This window comes from Miniopterus schreibersii (assembly GCF_964146895.1).
Source record: "Miniopterus schreibersii genome assembly, chromosome: 6".
Taxonomy (NCBI): Eukaryota; Metazoa; Chordata; class Mammalia; order Chiroptera; family Miniopteridae; genus Miniopterus; species Miniopterus schreibersii.
Genome location: NC_138107.1, coordinates 49,809,765 through 49,834,740, shown reverse-complemented (window position 1 = coordinate 49,834,740; position 24,976 = coordinate 49,809,765). Strand labels below are relative to the sequence as shown.

The window sequence follows — 24,976 nt, the reverse complement described above, 5'->3', positions numbered from 1 at the left end:
ATACAAAGGAAATCTTATCCCTCCCATCCCATTTTCATTTTGCCAGGTAATTACTTTGGTGGGTGTCCATTTATATCTCTCTGTTTCTAAACACAGGGACTCTTTACACATACATTTACTATAATATTATGGCAATTGTTTTTCAACTTGATATTTTTTCACATAGCACTATATCATGGATATCTTTTCAGATCTGTGTGTGTATGTGCAAGAGCAAAATTCAACTCTGTACCTACCATTAATTTTTCAAAGCCACACAGTATTAGTGATATGCATCATCTTTTTAATCTTTATGACTTTTTTCACTTCTTTGTCTGTGAATTTCCCATAAGCCAGAGGAAAATGCTGACAGATTTAAAGAAAAATTAACTATTTCCATACTTAATAAGATACTGTAAACAAAGTCAAAGGATAAAGCATAGACTAGAACAAAAAATTCACAATATAGAAAAAGACAAAGCATACTGTCTTTCATATACAAAGAGCACCTATAAATTGATAAGAAAAAAATACCTAGTACTAAACTGACAGTATGCAGAATAAGTTCAATGAATAGTCACATATACTTTGACCCAACAATTCCACTTCTATGAAATTATCTAACAATTATGTTCACAAACATATGAAATGAGTTTTGTACCGAGTTATTTATTACAGAATTGCTTTAAATAAGAAAAGGTTGGAAACAACATAAATGTCCATTAAACAGGTACTGGTTAAATAAGTTATGTTATTTCTCACCTGGCCGGGCGTGGCTCAGGGCTTGAGCGTCGACCTAGGATCCAGGTGATCGGGGTTCGATTCCCGGTCAGGGCACATGCCCGGTTGCGGGCTGCAGCTGATCAATGACTTTCTCATCATTGATGTTTCTGTCTCTCTCTCTCCCTCTCCTTTCCTCTCTCTGAAATCAATAAAGATGTATTTAAAAAAAAAAAAAAAAAAGTTATGTTATTTCTAAGTAATGGAATACTAGGCAAGTGTAAAAATAAATGAGGAAACTGCTTACTGATGTGAAAAGATCCTCAGATGACCTGAGTGTTTTGGCTGATCGGCATTAGCAGGCCTAAAATGAGAGCTCTGTAGTAATTTGTAGTACCCACCACAGATGACTCTTGGATTCACAACATGCAGAATGAAACCTTTTAAAATTGTATTTATTTGATAACACAGATGTGGTAATATTACTAAAGCAATAAAAACTATTTTGTGCCTACATGCTGTTGTGGTATGTAAATACATCTGAAATACATCTATAGTGACACTCCTTATTCAAACTATAAAATATGAAAAATAATTAGGCTCTTTTCTTAGTTTTCCCACAGATAGTACTTATTAAAACCATTCTAAAAGCACAGAGGATGGGTGAAAAAGGTGAAGGGATTAAGCAAATAAGTAAATAAATAAACTCATATAAACAGACAGCAGGATGGTGGTTAGCAGAGGAAAATGGGGATGGGAGGAAGTAGAAGAGGGGAGAGGGGGGAATGAATGGTGGAAGGAGGCTGACTTGGAGTGCTGAACACACAACACAATATATAGATGATGTATTATAGACTTGTACACCTGAAACCTATGTAATTTTATTAACCAATGTCACCCCAATAAGTTCAATAAAAAGTAAAAAAATAAAATTAAAAATAAAAGTATAGAAAAGAAGCTTTTGTTTTTCCCCACTTACAATAGATGCCTTAACCCAGGGTTCTTAAATTTAACAAGCATCAGAATCACCTAGGGGACTTGTTACACCAGATTGCTGGGCATCCCTCAGATTCCTCACCTTCAAGCCTCATTCTTTAGCACTTGCAAGAGCCAACACCATATATTGTGGAACATCATTACTCATGTCTGTCACCTTTTCAGGTATTTCCACTCTCGGTCTTCTTTCTTAGTGGAAATATCTAGGAAAGGCTTTGATTCAAGACTTCACATTTAATCTTTGGCCTCCTCCCTCCTGTTTTCCAATAATCTCAGGCTTATTGGAAGCTTGTTATTAACCTAACTAAATTCAAGTAAAAATATAAACAGTTTTCTAAAACAAGTAAAATTTACCAACATCATCGACTTGAATCTGCTTTTCTAATCTTATTTTAATAACACATGCCCATTTAACTGCTATTCGGTCACCAACAGTGTTTTTAAGATTAATTTGGAGTTATTTCTGCCAAATGAAACAACGCTGTCCTTTCCATTAGTTATAATGTTCATATGAGTCTATTTAAATTAATTAACCAGATTAACAAACCATAAAATCCAGTATGTTTATAGAGACCCAAAATCTTGTGATGGCTTCTGTTGGAGCCTCTAGACAGAAAACCCCTAATAAGAAAAAGTTTATTATTACTGAACAAGACATGATGAATCCCTTAATAAAAAGAAATTGCTACTTTAAGTTGTAACTAATATTTCTCTTGGCTGTAGTAGAAAATAATTTGCAAAATGATAAGTTGACAAGTCAGACTGAAATAATTAATGAAGATTTAGGGTCATATTTTATTTTCCCTTATGTTCTTCATATCTGTTATTTCAACAGGATTTACATAATGTGGCATTTGAATAATGGAGAATAGAAATCTGGTTGCATTTTAAAACCCTGGCCCACGTGGGAAATGATCTTGGGGCTACACTGTTTATCTAAAATACCTTAACATTCCTTGATATGTCGTCATATGTGTAGGTAAATTAAGGTAGATTATTAGGTAATTTTTAAAATCATCTTTGTAGTGGTGGTTTTATTTATGCTTCCTTTGAAACTTCTTTTAACTTAGGAGAAGAAAATTAAGTTGTTGGTAATTGTTAACTAATTTCACACAGTAGCCATCTCTGTAGTATGTAGACCCCACCCCTAGATACTCTTACTCACTTGGTTTTAGGGACAACCCAGAAATCTATTTTAATAGGCGCCAGCAGTGATTCTGATGAAGTGGTCCTTGGGCCTCCGTGTGAGAAGCTGTGAAAGAGAATGCTCTTCCTCAAGCTAATGCACTAAAATTACAAAGGATAAATATTCTAAATACTGCTATAGCCTCCTCCATCCAGCTTGAACCCTGTTTATATAACCAGATCGACTGACTAGTGATTCTCACCACAACAGTAGTGCTCCAGTTTGGAGCCTTGGAGCATATTTATCATTGTATGGTTGGTGCTTAGTACATTGCTTGGCACACAATAAATACTGTGTCAGTATCTTGGAATGGATGAATGAAGGAGACCCACTAGCTCTGTGTTTAGCATTCCTGTGTTAGCCACACTCCATCCATCTTTTGGGTCACCTGCCTAAATTATGTGTACAGTTTTATCTTCCTCCTTAATTATACATGTATTCCATAGATGGGACCATGTCTTGTCCATTTTCATATCTCTCCTTTTAAAAGTATTTTACACATACATGGTAGTAAATGTTTATTAAGTAATATATATATTATACATATATATATGTATATATATTCTTATTTAATCCATCATACTGGATTGTCATCTCCATGAGGGCAGGCACCTTGCCTCTCTTTTTCACAGCAGTTTTCTCAGAGCTTGGTAGTTACTGAATGCTCAGAAATGTTTGAATGAATGAATAAATTAATAAAATAGTAAGAAACTTTATTTTAATTGAGATTTTAAAAAATTTAATGTTGAGGGTTAATGACCTTTGTGTGTGATAAAATTTATTTTTATGTAAGAGAAAAAAATCACCCTTACCCTTTAAAAAGGAATTCACAGTTGAAATATCCCTACCTTTTACAATAGACAGGATAATAGAATTTGACAGATTCTGAGCTGGGGAAACGTCAACAGGGCTTTATGGTTAACAGAATTTTCTATCTAACTTAGTATTAAACAGCCTTTGTCGGTAATTATGAAAATATCATGGTAATATTAAGTGACAGTCTCTTGACATCTTACGAGATAAAGATGTTTCCCCAGAAAGCTAGAGCTCCTATCAAAATCAGATTGGGTTTTTTTAGTTGAAAATAAGGAAAACAGAAGAATTTTTCAGTATTTGTGAAAGTTTCTGAAATACATTTTATTAGTGTACACTCTTTAGAAATATTCTTACTACATTTTTCAAAACACATTAGTATCAGCAAGTAAGTTAGAGCTCTGAGAAGTATGAAATCTCAAGCTTTATATCCTTGAAGACTGTGCTTAATGATGTAAAATTTCTCTAGATAACTTGTAATGCTTGTTTTATGACCTATGCATACTTTGGTAGTCTTTCATTGAGGAGCTTATGGTCTTCTACAGATTATCACCTTTCCTTTACTTTTAATACCCCCTAAAAGAATATTAATTATTTAAGCATTCCAATTTCTCAAATGATTGTTATTTGAGATTTTACCCTACTGTGAATATTAATCAGCATCTCATATATGGAACATGTTCTTTGACAAGTTTATAAACAGAAGATTACTATGGGTTAATTACATAACGTGTGCTCTACATCTGTGTCACTGTCTCATTTCTGGTTATATCCCAGACCTTCACTTTTTAACTTTTGTGTTAGTCCTCAAAATGATCTCTTTTCCTGAAACAATTGGTTGTGTGTCCTCCTAACTGTGCAGTCTGCAAATAGCACCGAAGTTCTAGCTTCCAGGAGAACATAATTAACAGAATATGGGGAGGTATTGAGAAGAAGCAGCGAGAATTAGGAACTTCCCATTGCTGAGGCATAAAGGAAATGTCACAGTGACTCCAGAGGGATTTAAAGGTGTCAGTCTCATTGTAAACTGTGGCTAGAACTGGTCTTTAAGTCATCCAAAGCCCCCACACAGATTATCCTTAGATTGTATGTTTCAGATTGATTAATAATGTCCAAATTATCTAAAGATGCTTTTATTTACACCATCTAAAATTGAAAAAGATCACTTGCTCATGTGGAAGAATAAAATTTACTTTCTGCCTGGTAACTGTCCCTGAAAGTATTATTATCCACTTTTCTTTGACAAAGCATCCAGACACGTGACTCCCCTAATTCAAATTTTCAGTCACTTTGTGAATAATTCCACAGGAAGTTCTACCTCAACAAAAAATTCCAAATACCTGTCTAGAAGCATTTTCATCTCCAGCAGTCCCCTGAACTGTATTTTAAATGGTTGTTCTTAGACGTGATTTTGTCCAAGGAAGAGTATTCTTAACTGTTTTCAATTTTTTAAACATGTTTATGATACTGGAAATTTGGAAATTTCATTACCTGTAGAAAAGGAAGGCTCTCATATATTTTTATTCTCTGTCCCCATAGTAGATGACTGTGCTAATGAATGATGTCTTCAAAAGGTTAAATGCACAAATTAGACTCGATATTTTATATAATCCATTAATTTCATTTTAATGTCTGCCCATTTATAGGCCAATAATAAATAAAGGCACGTTACTGAATTTTATTTAACTTGCCTTTATCCTATACATACTTTGTTCTAAAGTAAGATGAAAAATTAATAGTAGTTTAAATACAGTGACTTCCAAACTAGTATTAAGCCATTTTTTAATGAATATTAAATAAACTGCTTTTGTTTGTTTTAGGTGATGGTGTTTGTACATGCTCGAAATGCCACTGTAAGAACAGCTATGTCTCTAATAGAAAAAGCAAAAAACAATGGCCAGATTTCCTGCTTTTTACCTACTCAAGGACCTGAATATGGACATGCAGAAAAACAGGTAGGGGACAAATGACAGCAAGGTACATCAACTAAAGCACACAATGTGCAGATCTACCAGATATTTTATGCATGAAAGATCCATGCTCTCCTATTTCCATGAACTTAATTTTACAGATTTATCATGTTGTAATCTTGACTTTTTTCTTGACTTAATGATCTTTCAAAGGATCCCAGTGCATGATGTGTTCAATTATTACTTCTTTCCAAATGGTTATAAATGTAATGTTTAGTCCTGCTCTTTAAGGTGTAGTTAAAACATAAAGGACAGTTAAATTTAAAAAAATATGTTAACATCTAATATATTTATCATTGTTCTTTTAAAGAAATAATTGATAATTTTTTTAATTTCTCACTTTTAATTTCTTGGGTTAGTATGGACAAACAAAAGGCTTTTTGAGAATATAGAAGTTTGAGACCAAAAAGTTTAAGAACTGTGTTGCTCCTCAGCATATGCTCAAAGGACCTAAAAAACAAAGTTCCTCATTAGAAATGCAGAACCTCAAGCTCCACTTTAGTCTTACCAAATTATAATCTGCATTTGAACTTGCTCCCTAGGTGATTTTGTGGACATTACAGTTTGAGAAGTACTTCTCTAGGTAATTTGGGAATCCTAAGACTTATAGAAAGTCATATTTAATTATATCAAATAATGGTTTAAGACAACAGTGAGCAAACTGTAGTCCAAGGGCCAAAGGCAGTCCCTGTTTCTGTAATTAAAGTTCTGTTAGAAAACAGCCAGGCCCTGTTCTTTTGTCTATAGCTGCTTTTTGCACAAGGGAAGAATTGAATACTTGCTTTGGGGACTCTGGTCTGCAAAGCTGAAAATACTCCATGACCCTTAGCAGAAAAAGTTGGTCTTGATTTATAGCTATGAAAATAAATTTTCAAGTAAAAAACTCTGAGCATAAAATGATAGTAACTTCACTATTTTATATGCATGATTTATGCAGTTGCTAGCTGCCAGACATTGTTCTGTGTGCTTTCACATTTATCCATCAGTAAAATATATTTAATTGTTATGATTGCACTGTAAATTTTACCACTTTTATTGATATTATAAATTCTGAATACGATAATCTGATGCCAGTTTTTGTGACTGTCAGATTCTCTTTTAATTTAAAGCTACAAAATATATTCATTTCCTTCTTTTTCTCACATTACAAAATTTTCTATGATATACCACTTATTATACACTTTGTATTCTTCCAGTTATATATTAATTATGAATTTATGAGTCTTTGAAAAGTCAGGTTGGTATTTATAAGTCTTATTTCCTTTCTTTGGAAATACAAAGCAAGTTTATTGTGTTTAAAAGCCAAGCCTTGAGAGCCACCTTGTGGATGTCTGGTTATTTTATAGCTCTCAATTCTGAGAGCTATTGCTATTCTAAATAAAGCAGGTTTATTATTTAATTATTATTATTATATTTATCACGTGTTCACTAGTGCCAAGAATCATTTTTATTACTTTATATAACTCACGTAGTTCTCACAGCAACCTGTGGTGTAGGTTTGTATTATAATCCCTTGATATGGCACATATGTAAAGTAATTAAAATAAAGCATGAAATATTCTAAAGCATATAGGAATAATTTAGAGACTTTTTCAAATAATTATCTGAGACAACCTCATCGAATACAGATGCACAGATCACTATGCTGAAAAACCATGGAGAAATGGAAAGTTTTAATGCAGTTGGGTAGATTTGAAAATCATTAGTTATTTTTATTATATCTTTTTTGGTATTTTATTGAACTTGATTTTTATTCTGATTCAGTGGTTGTTATTGGATTTTTTAACAAGAATGAATTCCACAAACATTTATTAATAAACACAGGAACATTGTTCTGTTCCCCATTGTATTCCCAGCCTTTTATGCAGTGTTTGGCTGATAGTAGGTACCCCAAGATTACTTCTACTTTTTGCCTTTGTACTTCTGAGACAAACATTATAAGAGATGTTCTCACTTTAATTTTCTCATGATCAGCACCACTGTTGTTTCTTTAAGATTCTTATCCCCATTCTACAGATAAGGAAACAAACCGGAGAGGGAATAATTTTCCTGGACTCCCATGGAGTGAGCAGGGCAGCCAGGATGTGAGCGAGTCTGACTCCAAAGTCCACCCTTTTCATCACATGTGTCTTATTTGTTCAAAAGCAAACAGGTAGAGTCAGTCTGGGTGTTTCTAAGGCCTTGAGGGCTTTGAGTCTTTTTTTTTTTTTTTTTTTTTAATAAACTGGAAGAACATTTCTTCAGCCCAACCATATTCCCCATTTGCCTTAAGAGATTAAAAAAAGCTGTCCCCTCTACAGTGGATATTATTTTATAACAAAAGATAAGGTAATCTTTCTGAATGTTTTCTCAAAGCTTCAGAATTTTAGATTATTATTCTAGTTCTGGTGTATATTTCTTCCTATTTCTTGAAGTACCTTTTGAACTTGAATGGGATTAACATCTAGCAATTCTAAGGAAGCTATTACCATGATGGTAGGAGATGTTTCTTCCCACATTTTTAAAAATGGGAAATTAAGTACTCAGAACATTAAAATAAAATTAGAAGGTACATTTGGTATGGTCACACACAGAAATTTAGCCTCATGAGTCCTGTTAATGGAAATATAACTAAATCCCTACCGAGTCACAGTGATACTTCACCCCTGCAGTTTATTGTAACCATCTCAATTCCTGGCTTACCAAATATGATTTTTAAAGCTTTTCTTCACAGTTTTATTCAACACACTCTAACTTTATTTGTATAAATAATAAAAGCTACATTAAGGAAATAGAAATGCTCCTTCTCTCCCCACCCCTCTTTCTCTCACTCTGTGTGTGTGTGTGTGTGTGTGTGTGTGTGTGTATGTAATAAGCTATTTCTGTGCTTTAACCACAGCTCAAATGAGTCTTTTCTTCCCAGTAAGTAAAAATTATACTTCAGGACTCCTCATATCATTCTCCTCTTTAATATCAGTCAACCCCACCTGAAAAACCTACCATATTTTCATATTGTCCACTGAAACATGAAAATAGGGAAAGGAAAATGAATTACCTAGAAGTAGCTTAACCTGTAGAGATGAAGTGTCTCAGGAATTCCAGATGAGGCCGTTAGCAGAAAGCTCTGATTGGGACTCCACCCTTAGAAGCGCTGTGGCCTTAAACACCTAAACATTTTGGAAACTTTCTTTCTCTTCTATTGAATGGAATAACAGTGGGATAAATAACACCTATTCTAGCAGTTTACTATGAGAAACAAATGGAGTGATACATGAAATTATTTTGGAAAGTGGCTGAATAATGATATAACTTTACATATTATATTATGGAAATCTACTTTTAGAATATGTATTAATAACTAAAGTGGTGAAGGGATAGTGAGGAATATGGAAAAATTTTCCTAAATCTCAAGAAACCACAGTTTTCTGTAAAATAGAACATACCTCAGGGAAAAGTAGCAGCTGGCATTTACAGAAGTAAGTATATAAGTTGAATGAATGTTCATTTGAGATCTTAGTCATATAAATTTTTATCCTTAGGTATAAAATTTTTAACAGACTTTAAATATACTAGTGCAGATATGATTATTTCCATTTTCCCACCCACCACTATACTGTATTTCTCTGATTTATGGGCACTAATGTGGCTTAATGTTGTACATGTATTAAGATATTAAGAGATTTTCTTTTAGATGGATATGGTCAATCATGCAGTAAGCCTTATGAATGTAATTAATGGAAGTATCTGTTAAACAAATTAGGACACTGGGAAAAATCCAGTAATACTAGGTATCCTCAAAGCTACCGTAAAGTATTATTGAATGACTTTCTATTATCTGGATCTACCAACCATCTTCTTGTTTTCATAGATGAGCTTTCACCTTTGCCTAATAGTGGAATCTGGCTTTTCCACAAGTTGTCTGATTTCTTTATTTCTGCTTTACAGTGTCAGTATGGCTAAATAATATTAGAACTTCTTCCTGAAATAGATGATACCTATTAGCTAAAGACTGTAGCAGGTGTCTAATAGCCCCTGTCTCTCTTTTTTTTTTTTTTTTCTTAAAATATATGCAAAATGTTATCTTCTCAGAGGTTATTCTTTCTTTGACCAGATCAACCTTTTCTTTTGGGAGGCTAATATAGTCTGTTGTAATCACACAGAAATAATGTCAAAAGAGCAATATTATTTTAAAAAGGAAATTAATAAAAAATAGAACTGTGTTTTTAATTGGACTTTTGGAAGCATGACTTTTCTGTTTTCAAAGGGAAGTAATCTCATAGAATAAAGGTTGTGGATCCAGGCAAAGCTGGGTATTGATCTTGGCTCAGATGCTCATAACATAGCCTTTTAGTTTTCTCAAGCCAAAATTTAGTCCCATACAAAGTGGCAATGACATCTGTATTTTAAGAGTTTTGTAATAAATGAAGTAACATAGACCTTGCCTGACACATAGTAGGCACTCTGTAAATAGTTACATATAAGCTTTGAAGGAAAGGAGATGACAGCTTTCAAGAATGAGAGCTGTGACCACAATAAGATTACAGCTTTTGGACAACAAAATATAGTATATTGAATTGAAAAAGACAGTAAACAGTTTGGGAGAAATATCAGTAACTGATACAAAGAGACTAATTAATATCTACATCTTTAGATGTGCTCTGATTTAATAACTAAAACATGAAAATTGTAAGTAAATGAGCAAAAAGAAGAATCAAAATAGGTAAACTATAGAAGAAAAAATTATCAGGTAAAGTTGTATAAATAATAGACTATATACTCTTAAACACACTAAATCATCAAAACTGAAATGATAATGGCAAGTTCTGAAGATGTTTTGAGGATTTGGCACAGGCTTCCATTTCCAGTACAAAGACCAGTACAGTCATTTTAAAAACAGTTTGGTATATATTTTAAGAGTCAAACTTTTTTTACAGTCTTTAACTTTGAAATCCTAAACCTGGGAATCTTTTCAAGGAAACATTAAAAGAAAAGTTAACATATATCAAGAGTTCTGTTCCAACACATTTATTTTGAAAAAATTTATAAAAAGCATAAATGTCTAACAGTAGGGCAATTTTAAAGTAAACTCTGGACAGGAATTCAATTAAATGTTATAGAAGTATTAAGAACAATGATTTTAGAGTATACAAGACATCCAGTTCTACATTAGCATGGCAGATTTAATGCAATTGTTCAAATGTCTCATACCAGCAAAAATAAGTGGCCGAACAAGGCAGAGTCTCTCTGCCTTTAAGACACAGGCAGTCTCACAGAGTATTTAGGTTACATAGATAAGTAAAGTAAAACGTGGTAAGTGACCTATGAGAACCAACAATTCAATGGAAGCAGGAAAGAAAAGTAGATTAATTCAGGCCAGGCTTTAGTATTTCAATATACAGCAATAGGGGTAAAGAGAATTCCAAGGAAAGGAGACAGAGAATATGGGCAGAGGAAACCACTGCATGGATTTGGAGAATGAGAGTGTTCTATTTTCACTGGAATGTCAGGTGCATGGAGGGCTAGACATACAGATTTTGGTCAGAATGTAGAGAACCTTAAATTACATGCTTAAGTGTTTGGACTCTCAGTGCAGTGGGAAGCTATTGAAGTTTGTTGGAGGAGCCAATTTTCATTACCAGAATTTAAGTTCTGAAAAGTAGGATTGATTTTCCTCCAAGCAGGGTAAATTCCCATGGCTGAGGTGTTTATTTCAATATAGCCTAACATATGGTTCACTTGGTGAGACTTTTTTACCCAGCTTAATTGAGAAATAATTGATATATATCACTATATAAGTTTAAGGTGTACAGCTTATTTTACATATACAGTTGACCCTTGAACAATGTGGGGGTTAAGGGAGGTCACCCCCCCATGTAGTCAAAATCTACATATAGCCCGCCTGAGCATGGCTCAGTGGTTGAGCATCGACCTAGGATCCAGGAGATGGCGGTTCGATTCCCGGTCAGTGCACATGCCTGTGTTGTGGGCTCGATCCCCTGTGGGGGTCGTGCAGGAGGCATCTGATCAATGACTCATCATTAATGTTTCTATCTCTCTCCCACTCCCTCTCCCTCTCTCTCTCTGAAATCAATAAAGATTTTTTTTTTTTTTTAAATCTACATGTAACGTTTGACTCCCCAAGAACTTAACCACATTTGTCCCTTGATATCCCTAGTGGATTGGTTCTGAGGTGACGAAGCCTCAGTTCCTGTCTACTTGAAGGAATGATTTCAATCAAGAGACAAAGTGTAGAAAAGCAAGCAATAATTTATTGGCCACAGCGAAAATATACTTAGGACAGTGAAACAAGGAGGAGCATAGAAAAAGCAACAGGAGAGCCGAGACTGGGCTGCTTTGGCTCACTGGGAAGTCAGAGAAAAACGGGCCTTAGAGACAGGTTCAGGGGGCTAGCCCAGGAGAAGCTGCTGCTGCCCATTGCTCCCCTGGTTGCAAGTCTCCTGGGGTCCCTTGGAGTTTAGTAGATACATGCCCTCTGGGGGAAGGAGAGGGGAAAGGGAATGGCACGGGCATGCTCCCTGGAGGGAGAACACCCCAGGACCTTCATTTTCAGGGGTTTTAAAGGCTGGGCAATTAGGGAAGGTCTTAGGGTTGGATTAGTAGAATATTCATCAGCTCTGTGCTGACGCACCAAAATGAGATCTCTTCATTTGTCCGTCCTTGGGTGTGATTGACAAATTGGATTTCTGTTATCTTATCTGTCTTCCTTAGTAGGGTGATTTAAGCTATGGGGAGAAGTGCAAACCATTTATTCTTTTTTATTTTTTTTAATTTATCTTTATTGTTGAAAATATTGCACATGTCCCCTTCTTTCCCCATTAACCCCTTCCATCCCCCACCCAGTCCCCGTCCCAGGCCTTCACCACACTATAAATTCTTCAGTTAATCTCTCCCCATTCACCCACCCACCCCCATTTATTCTTAAGTGTCCTTGGTTTAGGGAAAAGTAAATTTACTAAGTGCCTGCATACTGCTATTTAACAGTCTGTCCTAGTTTCCCTGTTCTGCTTGTCCTGGAATTTTCCTAGCTTCTTACTATGATATAACAGTTCCAGGACTCCTGCAGATACCAAATCCCGGGGATGCTCAAGTCCCGTGTGTAAAATGGCCTGGCACAATGCACACAGTCAGCCCCTGCATCTGTGGATCCCCAACCACGGATCAGAAATACTGTTTTCAGTCCGTGGTAGGTCGAACCCATGGATGTGAAACCTGGGGATACAGAGGACCAACTGTATATTTATTGAAAAAATTTCAAGTGTAAGTGGACTCATGCAGTTCAAACCCATGTTGTTGAAGGGTCAAGTGTTTTGTGAAATGATTTCACATATAAGTGAGATCATATAGAAATTTATCTTTTTCTGCTTATTTCACTTAATATAATGCTGTCAAGGTCCATTCATGTCACAAATAATAGAATTTTCTCAGTTTTTATGGCTAAATAATATTCCAAATCTTTACCTATTCATCCATTGATGGACACTTGGGTTGTTTCCATGTCTTGCCAGTTGTAAATAATGCTACTATGAACCTGGGAATGCAGGAATCTTTAATTCTTTTATGAACCTCTATACTATATTTTTATAGTTGCTGCAGTGATTTACAATCCCACCAATAGTGCACATTGGTTTCCTTTTCTCCACATCCACAGCAGCATTTGTTATCTCTTGTTTTTTTGATGATAGCCATTCTAACAGGCATGAGGTGATATCTTATTGTACTTTTAATTTGCATTTTCCTAATGACTAATGATGTTGAGCATCTTTTCCTGTACCTGTGGGCCATTCATATATCTTCTTTGGAAAAATGTCTATTCAGGCCCTTTGCCTTTTTAAAATTGGATTATTTTTTTGCTATTGAGCTGTATGAGTTTTTTATATATTTTGGATATTAACCCTTTATCTGATGTTTTGCAGATATTTTTTACCAATGTGTAGCTTGTCACTTCACTTTGTTGATGGTTTCTTTTTATTTCATTGCTTGTGCTTTAGTTGTGATTTTCCAAAATCATTACCAATATCATGTCAAGGAGCTTTTTTTAAGGGGCATAGAAAGTGGCATTAGCACTTTATTCTTATTTCTTTTGCTATTACATTTAAGTACATTTTGATTGCAGCTATTTTTGTTGATGTGCTTTAGGGTGTATTTTAGAGGTGTAGAATAAAATTTTTACAAGTTTATACATCTTGTTAAGGAACTGTACTGGTTTGGAAAAGTAAATTAATTGGAAAATTGTTGCTCTCCCATTTGAAAATACTTTAGTAGGGGAAGTACTCTAAAGATATATAGATTGAATAAGTAAGAATATTAAACATTAGTGATACAGGGATTTATATTGATAAAATTTTAAGCTCAAAATCGCATTTCAGGAGCTGATTTTTTTTTTTAATTGTATATCAGCATTTATTCAAGGATCTCCAAATGGATATAAAGAAGCCAAGTATTAGTTTATACTCCTAACATGTAGCAGGTCCATTGTCTTAGGCTGATTATAAACATTGAATGATAAAAATCGCACTTACCAAAGGTGAGGACTTTGTTATACTTTTTCTAACATCGATAAAGCATACTAACTAATAATTGTGGGAAAGAATGGTATCATTTGGGAGAAAATATTTGCCTCCCCCTAGTTAAATTTTAGGTTTTATAATGGCAGTTATTTTTTCCTAATGGATTTGAAATTACCCACATTGAAGCATACCTTATCAAGATAAATTACCTCGGGAGGCTTATAAAAGTTACTGTAAATAATTTATGCAATTTCGTCATGTTCTTTCATTCGTCTGTATCTGAGCTGAAGGTCTTGTGTTGCTTCTTTATATATTTTGGTCTTACGTGGAAAAAAACAAATTTGTTCTCCTTTAATATCCTCAGTTACTTGTTTTCAGTCTTTTCTACCAAGTTTTTCAATCATGTATTGTGTTAGTTTAGAAGTTAACTTTTGGAAGTGGTTACATTTTAACTTTATTCGCTTTTACAAGTACTCGCATTTGATTTTCCATCCCATGGGTAGGAAAACGATATGGGAAGTCATGGGAGGAAGCCCTGCATACTTGCACAGGGAGGAACGAATGTAGAACCTTCTGTGTGCTAATGGATTATCTTAGCAGTTGTGCATTCCATTCTAGTTTGACTGACTAAAACACCTTACATGGGAAGTGCACTTGTGAAAAGTAGAAATATAAAGCCAGAGAAAACCAACCTTAGACAGTTCTTAAACTACACTACCTGACTCCCTTTACTTTTCACAGCTGGTGTTCTTTTGTGCTGAATTTCCATGTGTAGAAACACTTATCCAGTGAGTATAGTATTGGATCTTGAATGGCCTCCTTAGAGGATCCAATGCTCTGTTCAGAGAATGTGAACAAGATGAATTATATCTCTGCAGCTGTTCAGAGAATAGCAAAGCCTGGATTCCAGGTAAAGCTCACCCTGGGAAACCAGGTAGAAAACAGTGACTTTTTGGATACTTCAGAAAGCATCAGGTGTCTTGTAATAAATTTAGTTTCATAAGTCATGGTCTTAACCATCTCTTCTCCATTCATTTCTCCAAATGTAACTCCTGTTAGAAAGCTTCTTAAGTTTATATTTCTTTTAAGGGAAGATTTTGTACAACTGCCAATATATATGTTTGCATGTGAGTTTAGTGTGAACAAATTGGATAGTGTTAGACACACTTTTATGTCTCTTGCTCCTTTGACTTAATAATATGTCAAGAAGATCTTTCCAAATCAACACAGAAAGATTTGGTCCTAAAAACAACTTCTTTTAACAATTACATTGTATGCTACAGTGTGGACATTATCATAATTCTTTTACCCAGTTCCATCTTGATGAATACTTTCATTGTTTCCCATTTTTTTATTGTTAAAAGTGCTGCAGTAAACATTCTTGCTCATACTCCAGAGTTACAAGGATGCCCATTGGGAAAATATCTAGCAGTGGAATTTATACATCAACATGGTACATGCATTTAAAATTTTGGTGAATGGATGGAGTTCCCTCAAAGAATTAAAACTGAATCTGTCTTATGACCCAGCTATTCCATTTCTGGGAATATATCTGAAGAAACCCGAAACACTAATTTGAAAGAATATATCCACCCCTATGTTCATAGCAGCATTATTTACAATATCCAAGATTTGGAAACAGCCCAAGTGCCCATCAAGTGGATAAGTGGATAAATATGGAATACTGTGCTGCCATAAAAGAGAAGGAAATTTTACATTTTGCGACAGCATGGATGGAACTGGAGATTATTGTGCTAAGTGAAATAAGCCAGTCAGAGAAAGACGAGTACCATATGATCTCACTTATATGTGGAATCAAATGAACAAAAATAGAAACAGAGGCATGGATACATGGAATAGACTGACAGCTGTCAGAAAGGAGGGGATTGGAGGGCTCGGTGAAAGAAGGTGAAGGGATTAAGCAAAATATACATATATATATAACACATAGACACAGACAACAATATCATGACAGCCAGAGGGAAAGGGAGGTAGACGGTAGGTGTAGGTGGGCAAAGGGGATGAAATGGGGATGAAGAAAGACTTCGCTTGGGGCGATAGGCGCAGTGCAGTGTGCAGATGATGTTTTGTTGAGTTGTACACTTGAAACCTGTATGGTTTTGTGAACCAGTGTTACCCCAATAAATCCAATTTAAAAAAATAATAAAAATAAAATTTTGGTGATGCCCACTAGGGAGATGGTTCCAATTTACACTTTCTCAAACTATAACAGGAAATTACTCACATAATTGTCAGCACTGGGCAGTGTCAAACTTTTTAAGTTTATGACACATTGATTAATAGGCAGAAAAAATGGTACTTCATTATTCTTTTAACTGGCATTTCTTTATGAATGAAACTGAACACTTTGCATATTGGCTGGCCATTTGAATTTTTTTTCCTATAAATTGCACATTCATATCCTTGGCCCATTGTGTATTAAATTGCATGCACTGTCATATGTGTTACAGATATTTTTTCTTGTTAACTTTTGTTTTTTTGTGTATTTATGAGTTTTTGTTGGTTTTTAAATATGTTTTTATTGATTTCAGAGAGAGGAAGGAAGAGAGAGAGAGAGAGAGAGAAACATCAGTGATGAGACAATCATCGATGGGCTGCTTCCTGCACGTCCTCCACTGGGGATCGAGCCCGAAACTGGGCATGTGCCCTGACTGGGAATTAAACTATGACCTCCTGATTCCTGGGTCGACTTTCAACCACTGAACCACACCTACTGGGCTGTTAACCTTTGGTTTTGATTTTTATTTGTTTATATATATTTTTACCATGCTGAAGTTTTTATCAACTTATTTATAAGTCTCTGGGCTTTGTCTTGCTTATAAAGGCTACCCTACCTCATCAATGATTTCCTCCAACTTTTTTAAAATTTAATTTAGTTTTTATTATTAAATCTTTAATCTGTCCAAAACGTGTTCCATATAATAATGGACCCATCATCTTTTTCTGAATATTCCCTGTATTTTATTGATTTTAAAGTTTAATATGGCATACACATATTTTTATTTGCCTGAGTCAATTTCTGGGCTTTATCTTCTAGTTCATGGGTCCTAGTGTTTCTCCTCTGGTATCAAACTGTTTTACTTATTCTCTTTTTTATAGTATTTTTAATATGTGGTTCAGATAATCATCCTGATTATTTTTCAATTTTGAATTTTTGCTAGATGAATATACAGATTTACTTTTCAAGATCAACTTTAGTCTCACCTCCAAGAAATCATGTTCATTTTTGGTTAAGTTAGGTGCACTGATTTTACAGATTAAGTTAGTGAGAACTGATATGTTTACCAAATCAAGTTTTTCCATCTTAAAAGCAAAGTATATAATTTCGTTTTTTGAGTGTTCTTTAGCAGTATTTTAATGCTTTTTTCATGTAGGTGCTACCTAGTTCTTCTTTCTGTTTTTGATGGTTGTTACCAATGTTATATTTTTGTCACTTTTGCTATCTAACAAGTTATTATTTATATTTAAGAAGACTTTAAAATATTGATTTTTCAAGACTACCACCTTTACTAATTCTCCCCCTACCCTTGACCAGGAAGGACCTCTGTTATATTCTAGCAAATACTCCACAACAGACTTTGTCCCAAGTCTTCCATGTTCATGAGCTTGACAATGACACTAACTCATGTCTGAAAAGATGAAGGTTGTAGCAATATGATACAAATGTAGTTCATCATAAAGTGTATGTATAATTTGATTTCTAAGAGGCTGACCACTATGCACAAAACTGAAATAAGAATATACTCTTGAAACTTGAAGAAGATAGTCTTTTGTGTATATGTGTATTTTGTTTGGTAGTTGTCTATCTCAAAATGTATAAGTTGTTATTTACTTGGCTGGCCACTAGATGGTGGGATTTGTTAATGTATTACCATCCATTTTATACTTGAAGCAGATTTCATGGAGTGCTATTTTCTTAGATTATATTCTCAGTTCATTGTTATTAACGTAGAAAGTTAAAATTTTAAGTGACCTTAGAGATAATCAATGTGACAAAGCCTGCATTAGAACCCTAGACCCCTGAAATCCCATTCCCTGCCCATGTAATGTCCCTTACATAAAAACTATGGAAAACTGTTTCAAAAGAACCTATTGAAATGTTTGTAATAAAAAATTCAGAGTAATAGCAAATACACCCAGGATGTGATGCCCAGACAAAAGCGTTGACTATATAAACACCTGTGTTAATCTAAAGTCTTTAGTTTTGTAAATTTCCTCCCATTGTGTAGTGAGTCTTCAGTGGGTTTTGTAAAATCTACTTTAGCACTTATACAGACTGAGGATAAGTGGACCAAATCCCACATATGAGCTCAGAGCAGGTCAAAGAACAGACATCAGAAGAGAAGTTAGTATATTCAGGGCAGATATAAAGTTGAGCTAAGACAGGTGTCAGTGCCTTCCCATCAAAGAGCACCAGGAACACAACTGTAGGTGAGCACAGTAAGTCTGTTAGTTCATTGCTGTGAAGAGTTCATGCCAAGCGGAACCATGTGGTGTCTCAACAACAAGGCTTCCACGGCATTGGGTCTGGAATGGAGAGTGTTAGCCTGAGCTGAGTGTGGATTTGTTAGAAAGGGGACAGAGAGAAGTTGGCCCTTGTGGCTGGCTGATTAAGTATAAGATTAGTGGATGGGAGTGATTTCTGTAGGCCTTACATTGTAAGGACTCTGGTCTTTACTCTAAATTAGGTGGAAGCCACTGAGATTTATGCTTACTTTAATAGAGTGTGTTTGGAAGGATAGGAAATAGGTAATACTGATTGATTCCAAGAACAGGATACCTGCATAAAAAAGACACTTGCTTTTAACTTCTTTCTTTTGGATTTTGTGTCATGTTCGGAATTACCTGTTTTTAAAAGTAGATGAAATATAATTTTTGATAATTTTGTCTAAAAAGCATTACATACTAATACTTAGTAAGACCTTAAGATGCTTAAAAATAATTTTATGCTCTTTGATAAACTCATTCAACAGAAAAGCTAAATAGCAATCCCTTTTAAATGCTAAAAACTTTTATATTTTGTTTACATCTACTCTAGGTGCAAAAGTCAAGAAATAGGCAAGTGCGAGAATTATTCCCAGATGGTTTTAGTATTCATCATGCAGGAATGCTTCGGCAGGACAGAAATTTGGTTGAAAACTTATTTTCTAATGGGCATATCAAAGTCCTAGTCTGTACGGCCACGTTAGCCTGGGGTGTCAATCTTCCTGCCCATGCTGTTATTATTAAGGTAAGAGCTTACTTTCCTTTGCACATGGATTTGTGGTGTCTTAAAACAAACCTATGGATTAATTTATTTAGAAAACTATTGTGATTTGGCTGCTTCACTGACTTTGAATGTTATTTATATAAGGTCAGAATTATTTTCTCCGAAAGAATCTAGTTTATATTGTGAAAATTTAACTCTGTCACAGATGATGAAAGGATTAGTTAAAGTACACTTTTGAGATCTTGCCATATTTGCCTAATTTCAGTATTGAGCTCATCAGGATTATATTTGTGTGTGGTTATGTAAATTTTTATTAACTTTTCCTCACCTAGGGAACACAAATATATGCTGCAAAAAGAGGCTCCTTTGTTGACCTTGGAATATTAGATGTCATGCAGATATTTGGTCGAGCTGGAAGACCACAATTTGACAAATTTGGGGAAGGAATCATCATAACAACACATGATAAACTCAGCCATTACCTCACTTTGCTCACTCAACAAAACCCAATTGAGAGTCAGTTTTTGGAAAGCCTTGCAGATAACCTAAATGCAGAGGTAAGATTAATGAGTAAAAGGTTGGCAAAGGATCATTAGCTGCAAGAATGACTAAGTAAAATAAAGGTTGAGTTGGTTGCTGCTTTGAAATACTTAGGGCGATAGCTTATGCCATTACACAGTCGTAAAACACAGCAAACTGAATGGCAATATTGTTGATTAGTTCAGGGCAGTACAGAATGCAAATGATAACTGGTAGGGACTCATTGCTAAAAGACTATATACTTGTAAATTACTTGTAAATTTTGTATACTTGTAAATTACTTGTATACTTGTAAATTTTGCTATAGGGCAGAAATCTAACCAAAGCTATACAAACTAAGGAAACAAATAGCAATTACAACTACTATATTTGTGTTATACTTTTACAAGTTGTTTTACGAAGTATTGTTTAAGTTTTTACAAGGTTTATAAAGCTTTTTTATCTGAGATCATTTGATTAACTTTGTTACACAAAATATGATTGCTCTACTATTATAATGTTCCATGTGTGTATGTGTGTTTTGTGTTAAGATTTAAATAGCAGGCTCTGGACACCTAGTTAACTGGTAAACATCTTACTGGTAAAATGGATAAACATTCTTAATTTAAGAGTCTATGTGTCAGACATTCAGATGAGGTTTAACGGTTTTCATGACATTTTTAATTACTGCTCTAGCATTCAGCACTTCCTACTTCACTGTCCTTTTTTACTTTTAAAGTTAACTCAAATTATTTTTGAAAGTAAGAGGGATATAAATATTAAAGAGATGAATAAATGAAATATTTACTATCAAATATTACTTGTGTACAAGTCCTATCCCAGGTACTTCTTAAACACATTATAGAAATTTCACTAACGTTCTATTGATGTTATTTACAAGTCTTATTAGAGGTTGAAAACCATGATCACTCTGCAGTCCCCTCTGTTAAGGAGCATAGAGTCCAAAGGGGAGAAAGGGATACAAAAAGAAAACCCCCAAACCCACAGTGCAATGTTGGGAAGTGATAAATTCTCTGGAAGGATTCAGTAGAAGGCAAAAGTACTTTTGGCCCCAGCCTATCAGGAAAGGCTTTGCTCATTAAGACGGTAATACTCGATCTGGGTTCAGAAGGAAAAATAAGGTTTGGAAGATCTGATTGGAAGTTACAAAAAGTCTTGAAAGATGCTGGTTTCTAATAGCATAATTAGAAGAAAATAGAGAAGACTCAGAAATAAATTTTGCCATCAAAGAAAGTAATATAGCTCAATTTCAATCTTCATTACCCACTATGATTGCATGGTTTAAATAATTAGGTCTTTGGTCTTAGGTAAACAGTATCTATGATGGAATAGTTGATTGTACACAGACAGTAATAGTAGCAGTCAATTGATGGCCTGCTAACTGCTAGAGACTCTGTTGAGTGCTTTTTGTATATTCTATCACTTTCTCAATGTTCTTACTAAGTAGGTAGGATTGTCCTCAGAGAAATATGCAACTGACCCAAAGATCATTCAGCTACTAATTTTTGGAACTAGTATTCAAACTCAGGTCTATGTAACTTCAAACCTAGTCTCTTCATTATAGCCTAGATGTCTGTTGTATTAAATGTAGTAAGTTAAAGGTGAATATATTATATTAGTACTGACCATTTGCCTTCTTCTAAGACCAGGAATAAACATTTTCTAAATTGGTAGTCATAATTTCTCTGACTTACCATAAAAACGAAGGCTCTTTTATGGAATTTTTCTAGAAAAGCATATCAAGGAAAACAATATCTTCATAAACTTAAAATTACTATCTTTGATAGCTTTTTGTAAGTGGTAAAGTAAACACAATGTGGTGATGTTATTATGCAGAAGACGCAAAAGGAGTAAAATACTGCTCCTGTCCTCAAGGAACTCTTTTTCTCAGGAACTATTTGGTCAAAAATTAAAATCAGTTGTATTCCATAGATTCACCTTATATTCACAGAGTATTTGTTAGGTATTTCATTTTCAGAAATGTCAACTCTAACCATTAGTTCATTTTAATTCCATAAATGGCACTCAGATAATGAAACATATACCTTGAAAGTTTTAGCTAATACAGTGAAGTATAGCCATTCCTTTCTATGTACAAAATTTCTTTCTCATATTTTGGTCTACTGAAATGGCTCCAAATTAAAGTAAAATTTCTCCTTAAGGAAACAAACTCCCTTAAATTGTATTTGAGTGTGAAATTAAATTTGGTAATCTGTGGAAATCAAGTGCGAAATTAGTTTATAAAAGGAATGTGTGCTGTGTCCTTGGGGTAATGGATTTTTAAGTCTTTAGAGTCCTGAAATCTTTGCAGGACTATACAGTGGCGGTGATCAACATAAAGGTCATGTTAGATCAGGAATGTTGCTTCTCCTAATATCTTTGATAACATGAATATCAATTCTAACCATTAGTTTAGAAGAACTGGAGAAAGTATTATATTAATTTTAATGCAAACATTTATGAGGCCTCTTTGCCGATTGATGCCTAATGGGGCTGACTCTCTAATGCTAATGCCCAAAGGTCACTAATCCCAGACCCGTACAAAGCTGCTTAATTTTGCACTGAGAGAAAACCTGAAGCAAGTTTGAGGCTTATTAAAATTTATTCAGCAGACATTACTGGGTACCTGCTCTGTGCCAGTCCTCTGTAGGCCATACTTTAAAATGTGTTTAATCTTTCTATATAACCATACATACACTCTTTATACAGAGCCCCTTCTGTCTCTGCAGGGCATAGTAGGAACACCTTGTCCTTGAATTAAGGCCTCCGCAGTCTGACGAACCATCCCAGTTCTGGCTCCAGTTACTCTCCAACACAGATTTCTGCCCTGAACAGGCTCCTGCTCTACTCACTTCACCTATAAATCCTAATTTTGCTGTTTATAAAATAAGGATAATAGATTGTTGTGAAAATTTAGCAAATGCCTGTGCCAGGTTGGTACTCAGTAAAAGATTGTGTCACCATTAGCTGATAATCGCTTCATACTCAGCCCCATTTATACTTACTGCCAGCACTCACATTTTAGTTGAATAAATAAATGAATGAATGGTAGCATAAATGTTTTTTTCATATATATATATGTATCAAAACTCCTTTAGTAGGAGTGTCCATATATACATATGCTTATGATGATTATATTTCCTTAGTTTTTATATGATTTCAACCAATTAATAAAAATATACAAATAAGCAGTTAAGATAACTTTAGCGACTAAAGTTTAAATAGGTAAATTAGATATAAAGTGATACCTTAAGTCTTACTTCTAAATTACCAAATTTGGAGTGGATTTTTTTTCCACTTTTATGTGACAGAGTTTAAAGCTCTATTACACTATATGCTAATAGCTCTTTTATGCATTTTACATGTTAGGTGTTTTTCTTTAAAAGAATTTTTGAATGTGCTAGACACTATAGTGTGGTTTCGCATGTCATCTCAGTTACTTACATGTCCCTCATCAACAAGATTAGAGAACTTTTTGAGAGCATGAACCATGCTCTGTTTGTTGCAGTGTCGGTTGTGCTTTATGTAGTGCAGTCTGCAGCCTTGTACTGACTTACTGTATGATTATTGACATGAATGGATACATTTCAAAGAAAAACTGTGAAAAATGCTTATTTTATAAAAGGCTCCTATACTAAGTAGCCACTAGGTGACAGCAAATATTTACAGGTAAATTTTAATTTTTGTCACTAGGTGGCATTCTAGGATTAATCTCAAAATATGATGAACCATCATAAATTTCTATTCAATTTCCTAGGTAGTCTTTTTGGGTTTTGGTGAACATTTAGAAGACTTGCACTACTTGAACCAATCTTTGATACCTACCTCCTCCTTTTTTTTCTTATCATTAGTGGCAATAGATAATTATTAATGTTAATTTATTGAGTCTGATTTTGAAAATAATAGCAAGATTTATTATAAAATTTTTTGTAAAATTTTATAAGAGTAAAATTTTTTACACTTAATAGTTGCATGATTTTATTTTAAAATACGTCTATGTCATAAGGGAATTAACACAATTTTAGCTGTCAAATAATAGAATCACAAATGAATGACACTATTAAACTAGTGTTCTTTACCTAAGCAGAGTAGAAAATGTTTAACTGTATTTGGGAAGTGTTGTACAGCTTACTCATTGGCTAAATTGTAGGGGGTTTTTTTCTCTTTATTTTGTGGAAAACCTTACAGTTTACACTTTAGGAAATTTATGTATTTACCTCTATTTTAGTCATTTGTAAATACGTTAGTGATAATTTATTTTTTCCAGTTTTATGGACAATTGACATATGACATTGTGTAAGTTTAAGGTGTTCAGTGTGATAAATTGATACATGTATATATTTTGAAATTTTACCACAATAGTTAGTAAACACATTCTTTACCTCACATAATGACCATTTGGTGTTTGGTGAGAACATTAAAGCTCAGCTTTCATAACAACTTTCAAGTACACGATGCAGTATTAACCATAGGCATCCTGCTGTACATTAGATCCCCAGAACTTATTCATGTTATCACTGAAAGTTTCTACACTTTGACCATCTTCTCATCTCCTGCTTCCCCCAGCCCCTGGCAACCGTCATTCTACTCTCCGTTTCTATGAGTTCTATGTTTTTAGATTCTACATATAAGTGAGATCATACAATATTTATCTTTCTTTGTCTGACTTATTTTAAGTTAGTGTACATTTAAAAGCCAATAATCAGAGTCTGCCTTATTGAGTTTTATTTTTTATTTTTGGTCACTTATCTATTTAATGGTGTAGTATGATTTACATTATAATGATATTTGTATATTGCTATAGCTCCTCTTCAACTAATAAAAGATAGCTAAGCATGTACATATTTATTTCACAAAATTAGTTACAAAGAATTTAAAATTATAATATGGGAATGAAACAAAGGTTTTTATTTTCTTTAATGTTCAGTACTAAAATGAGAGGGTTTTTTTCCTTCTAAAATTTAATAATTTAGGTAGGGAGCATCTCTACTCCTTTGGTTAAAGTATTAAGAGGTTAAAATTTTTTTTTCAACTA

General features: G+C 34.1%; 1 protein-coding gene across 6 annotated transcripts in view; it reads left to right on the top strand.

Moving 5' to 3' along the window:
* Positions 1-24,976, top strand: part of ASCC3 (activating signal cointegrator 1 complex subunit 3) — a 219,494-nt gene that overhangs the window by 89,809 nt on the left and 104,709 nt on the right. For all 6 annotated transcript variants that reach the window (XM_081140696.1, XM_081140697.1, XM_081140698.1 and 3 more), the window contains exons 14-16: positions 5,515-5,649; positions 19,231-19,422; positions 19,734-19,958. In XM_081140696.1, the coding sequence (XP_080996822.1) occupies positions 5,515-5,649; positions 19,231-19,422; positions 19,734-19,958 (552 nt within the window). The remainder of the gene's footprint in view (positions 1-5,514; positions 5,650-19,230; positions 19,423-19,733; positions 19,959-24,976) is intronic.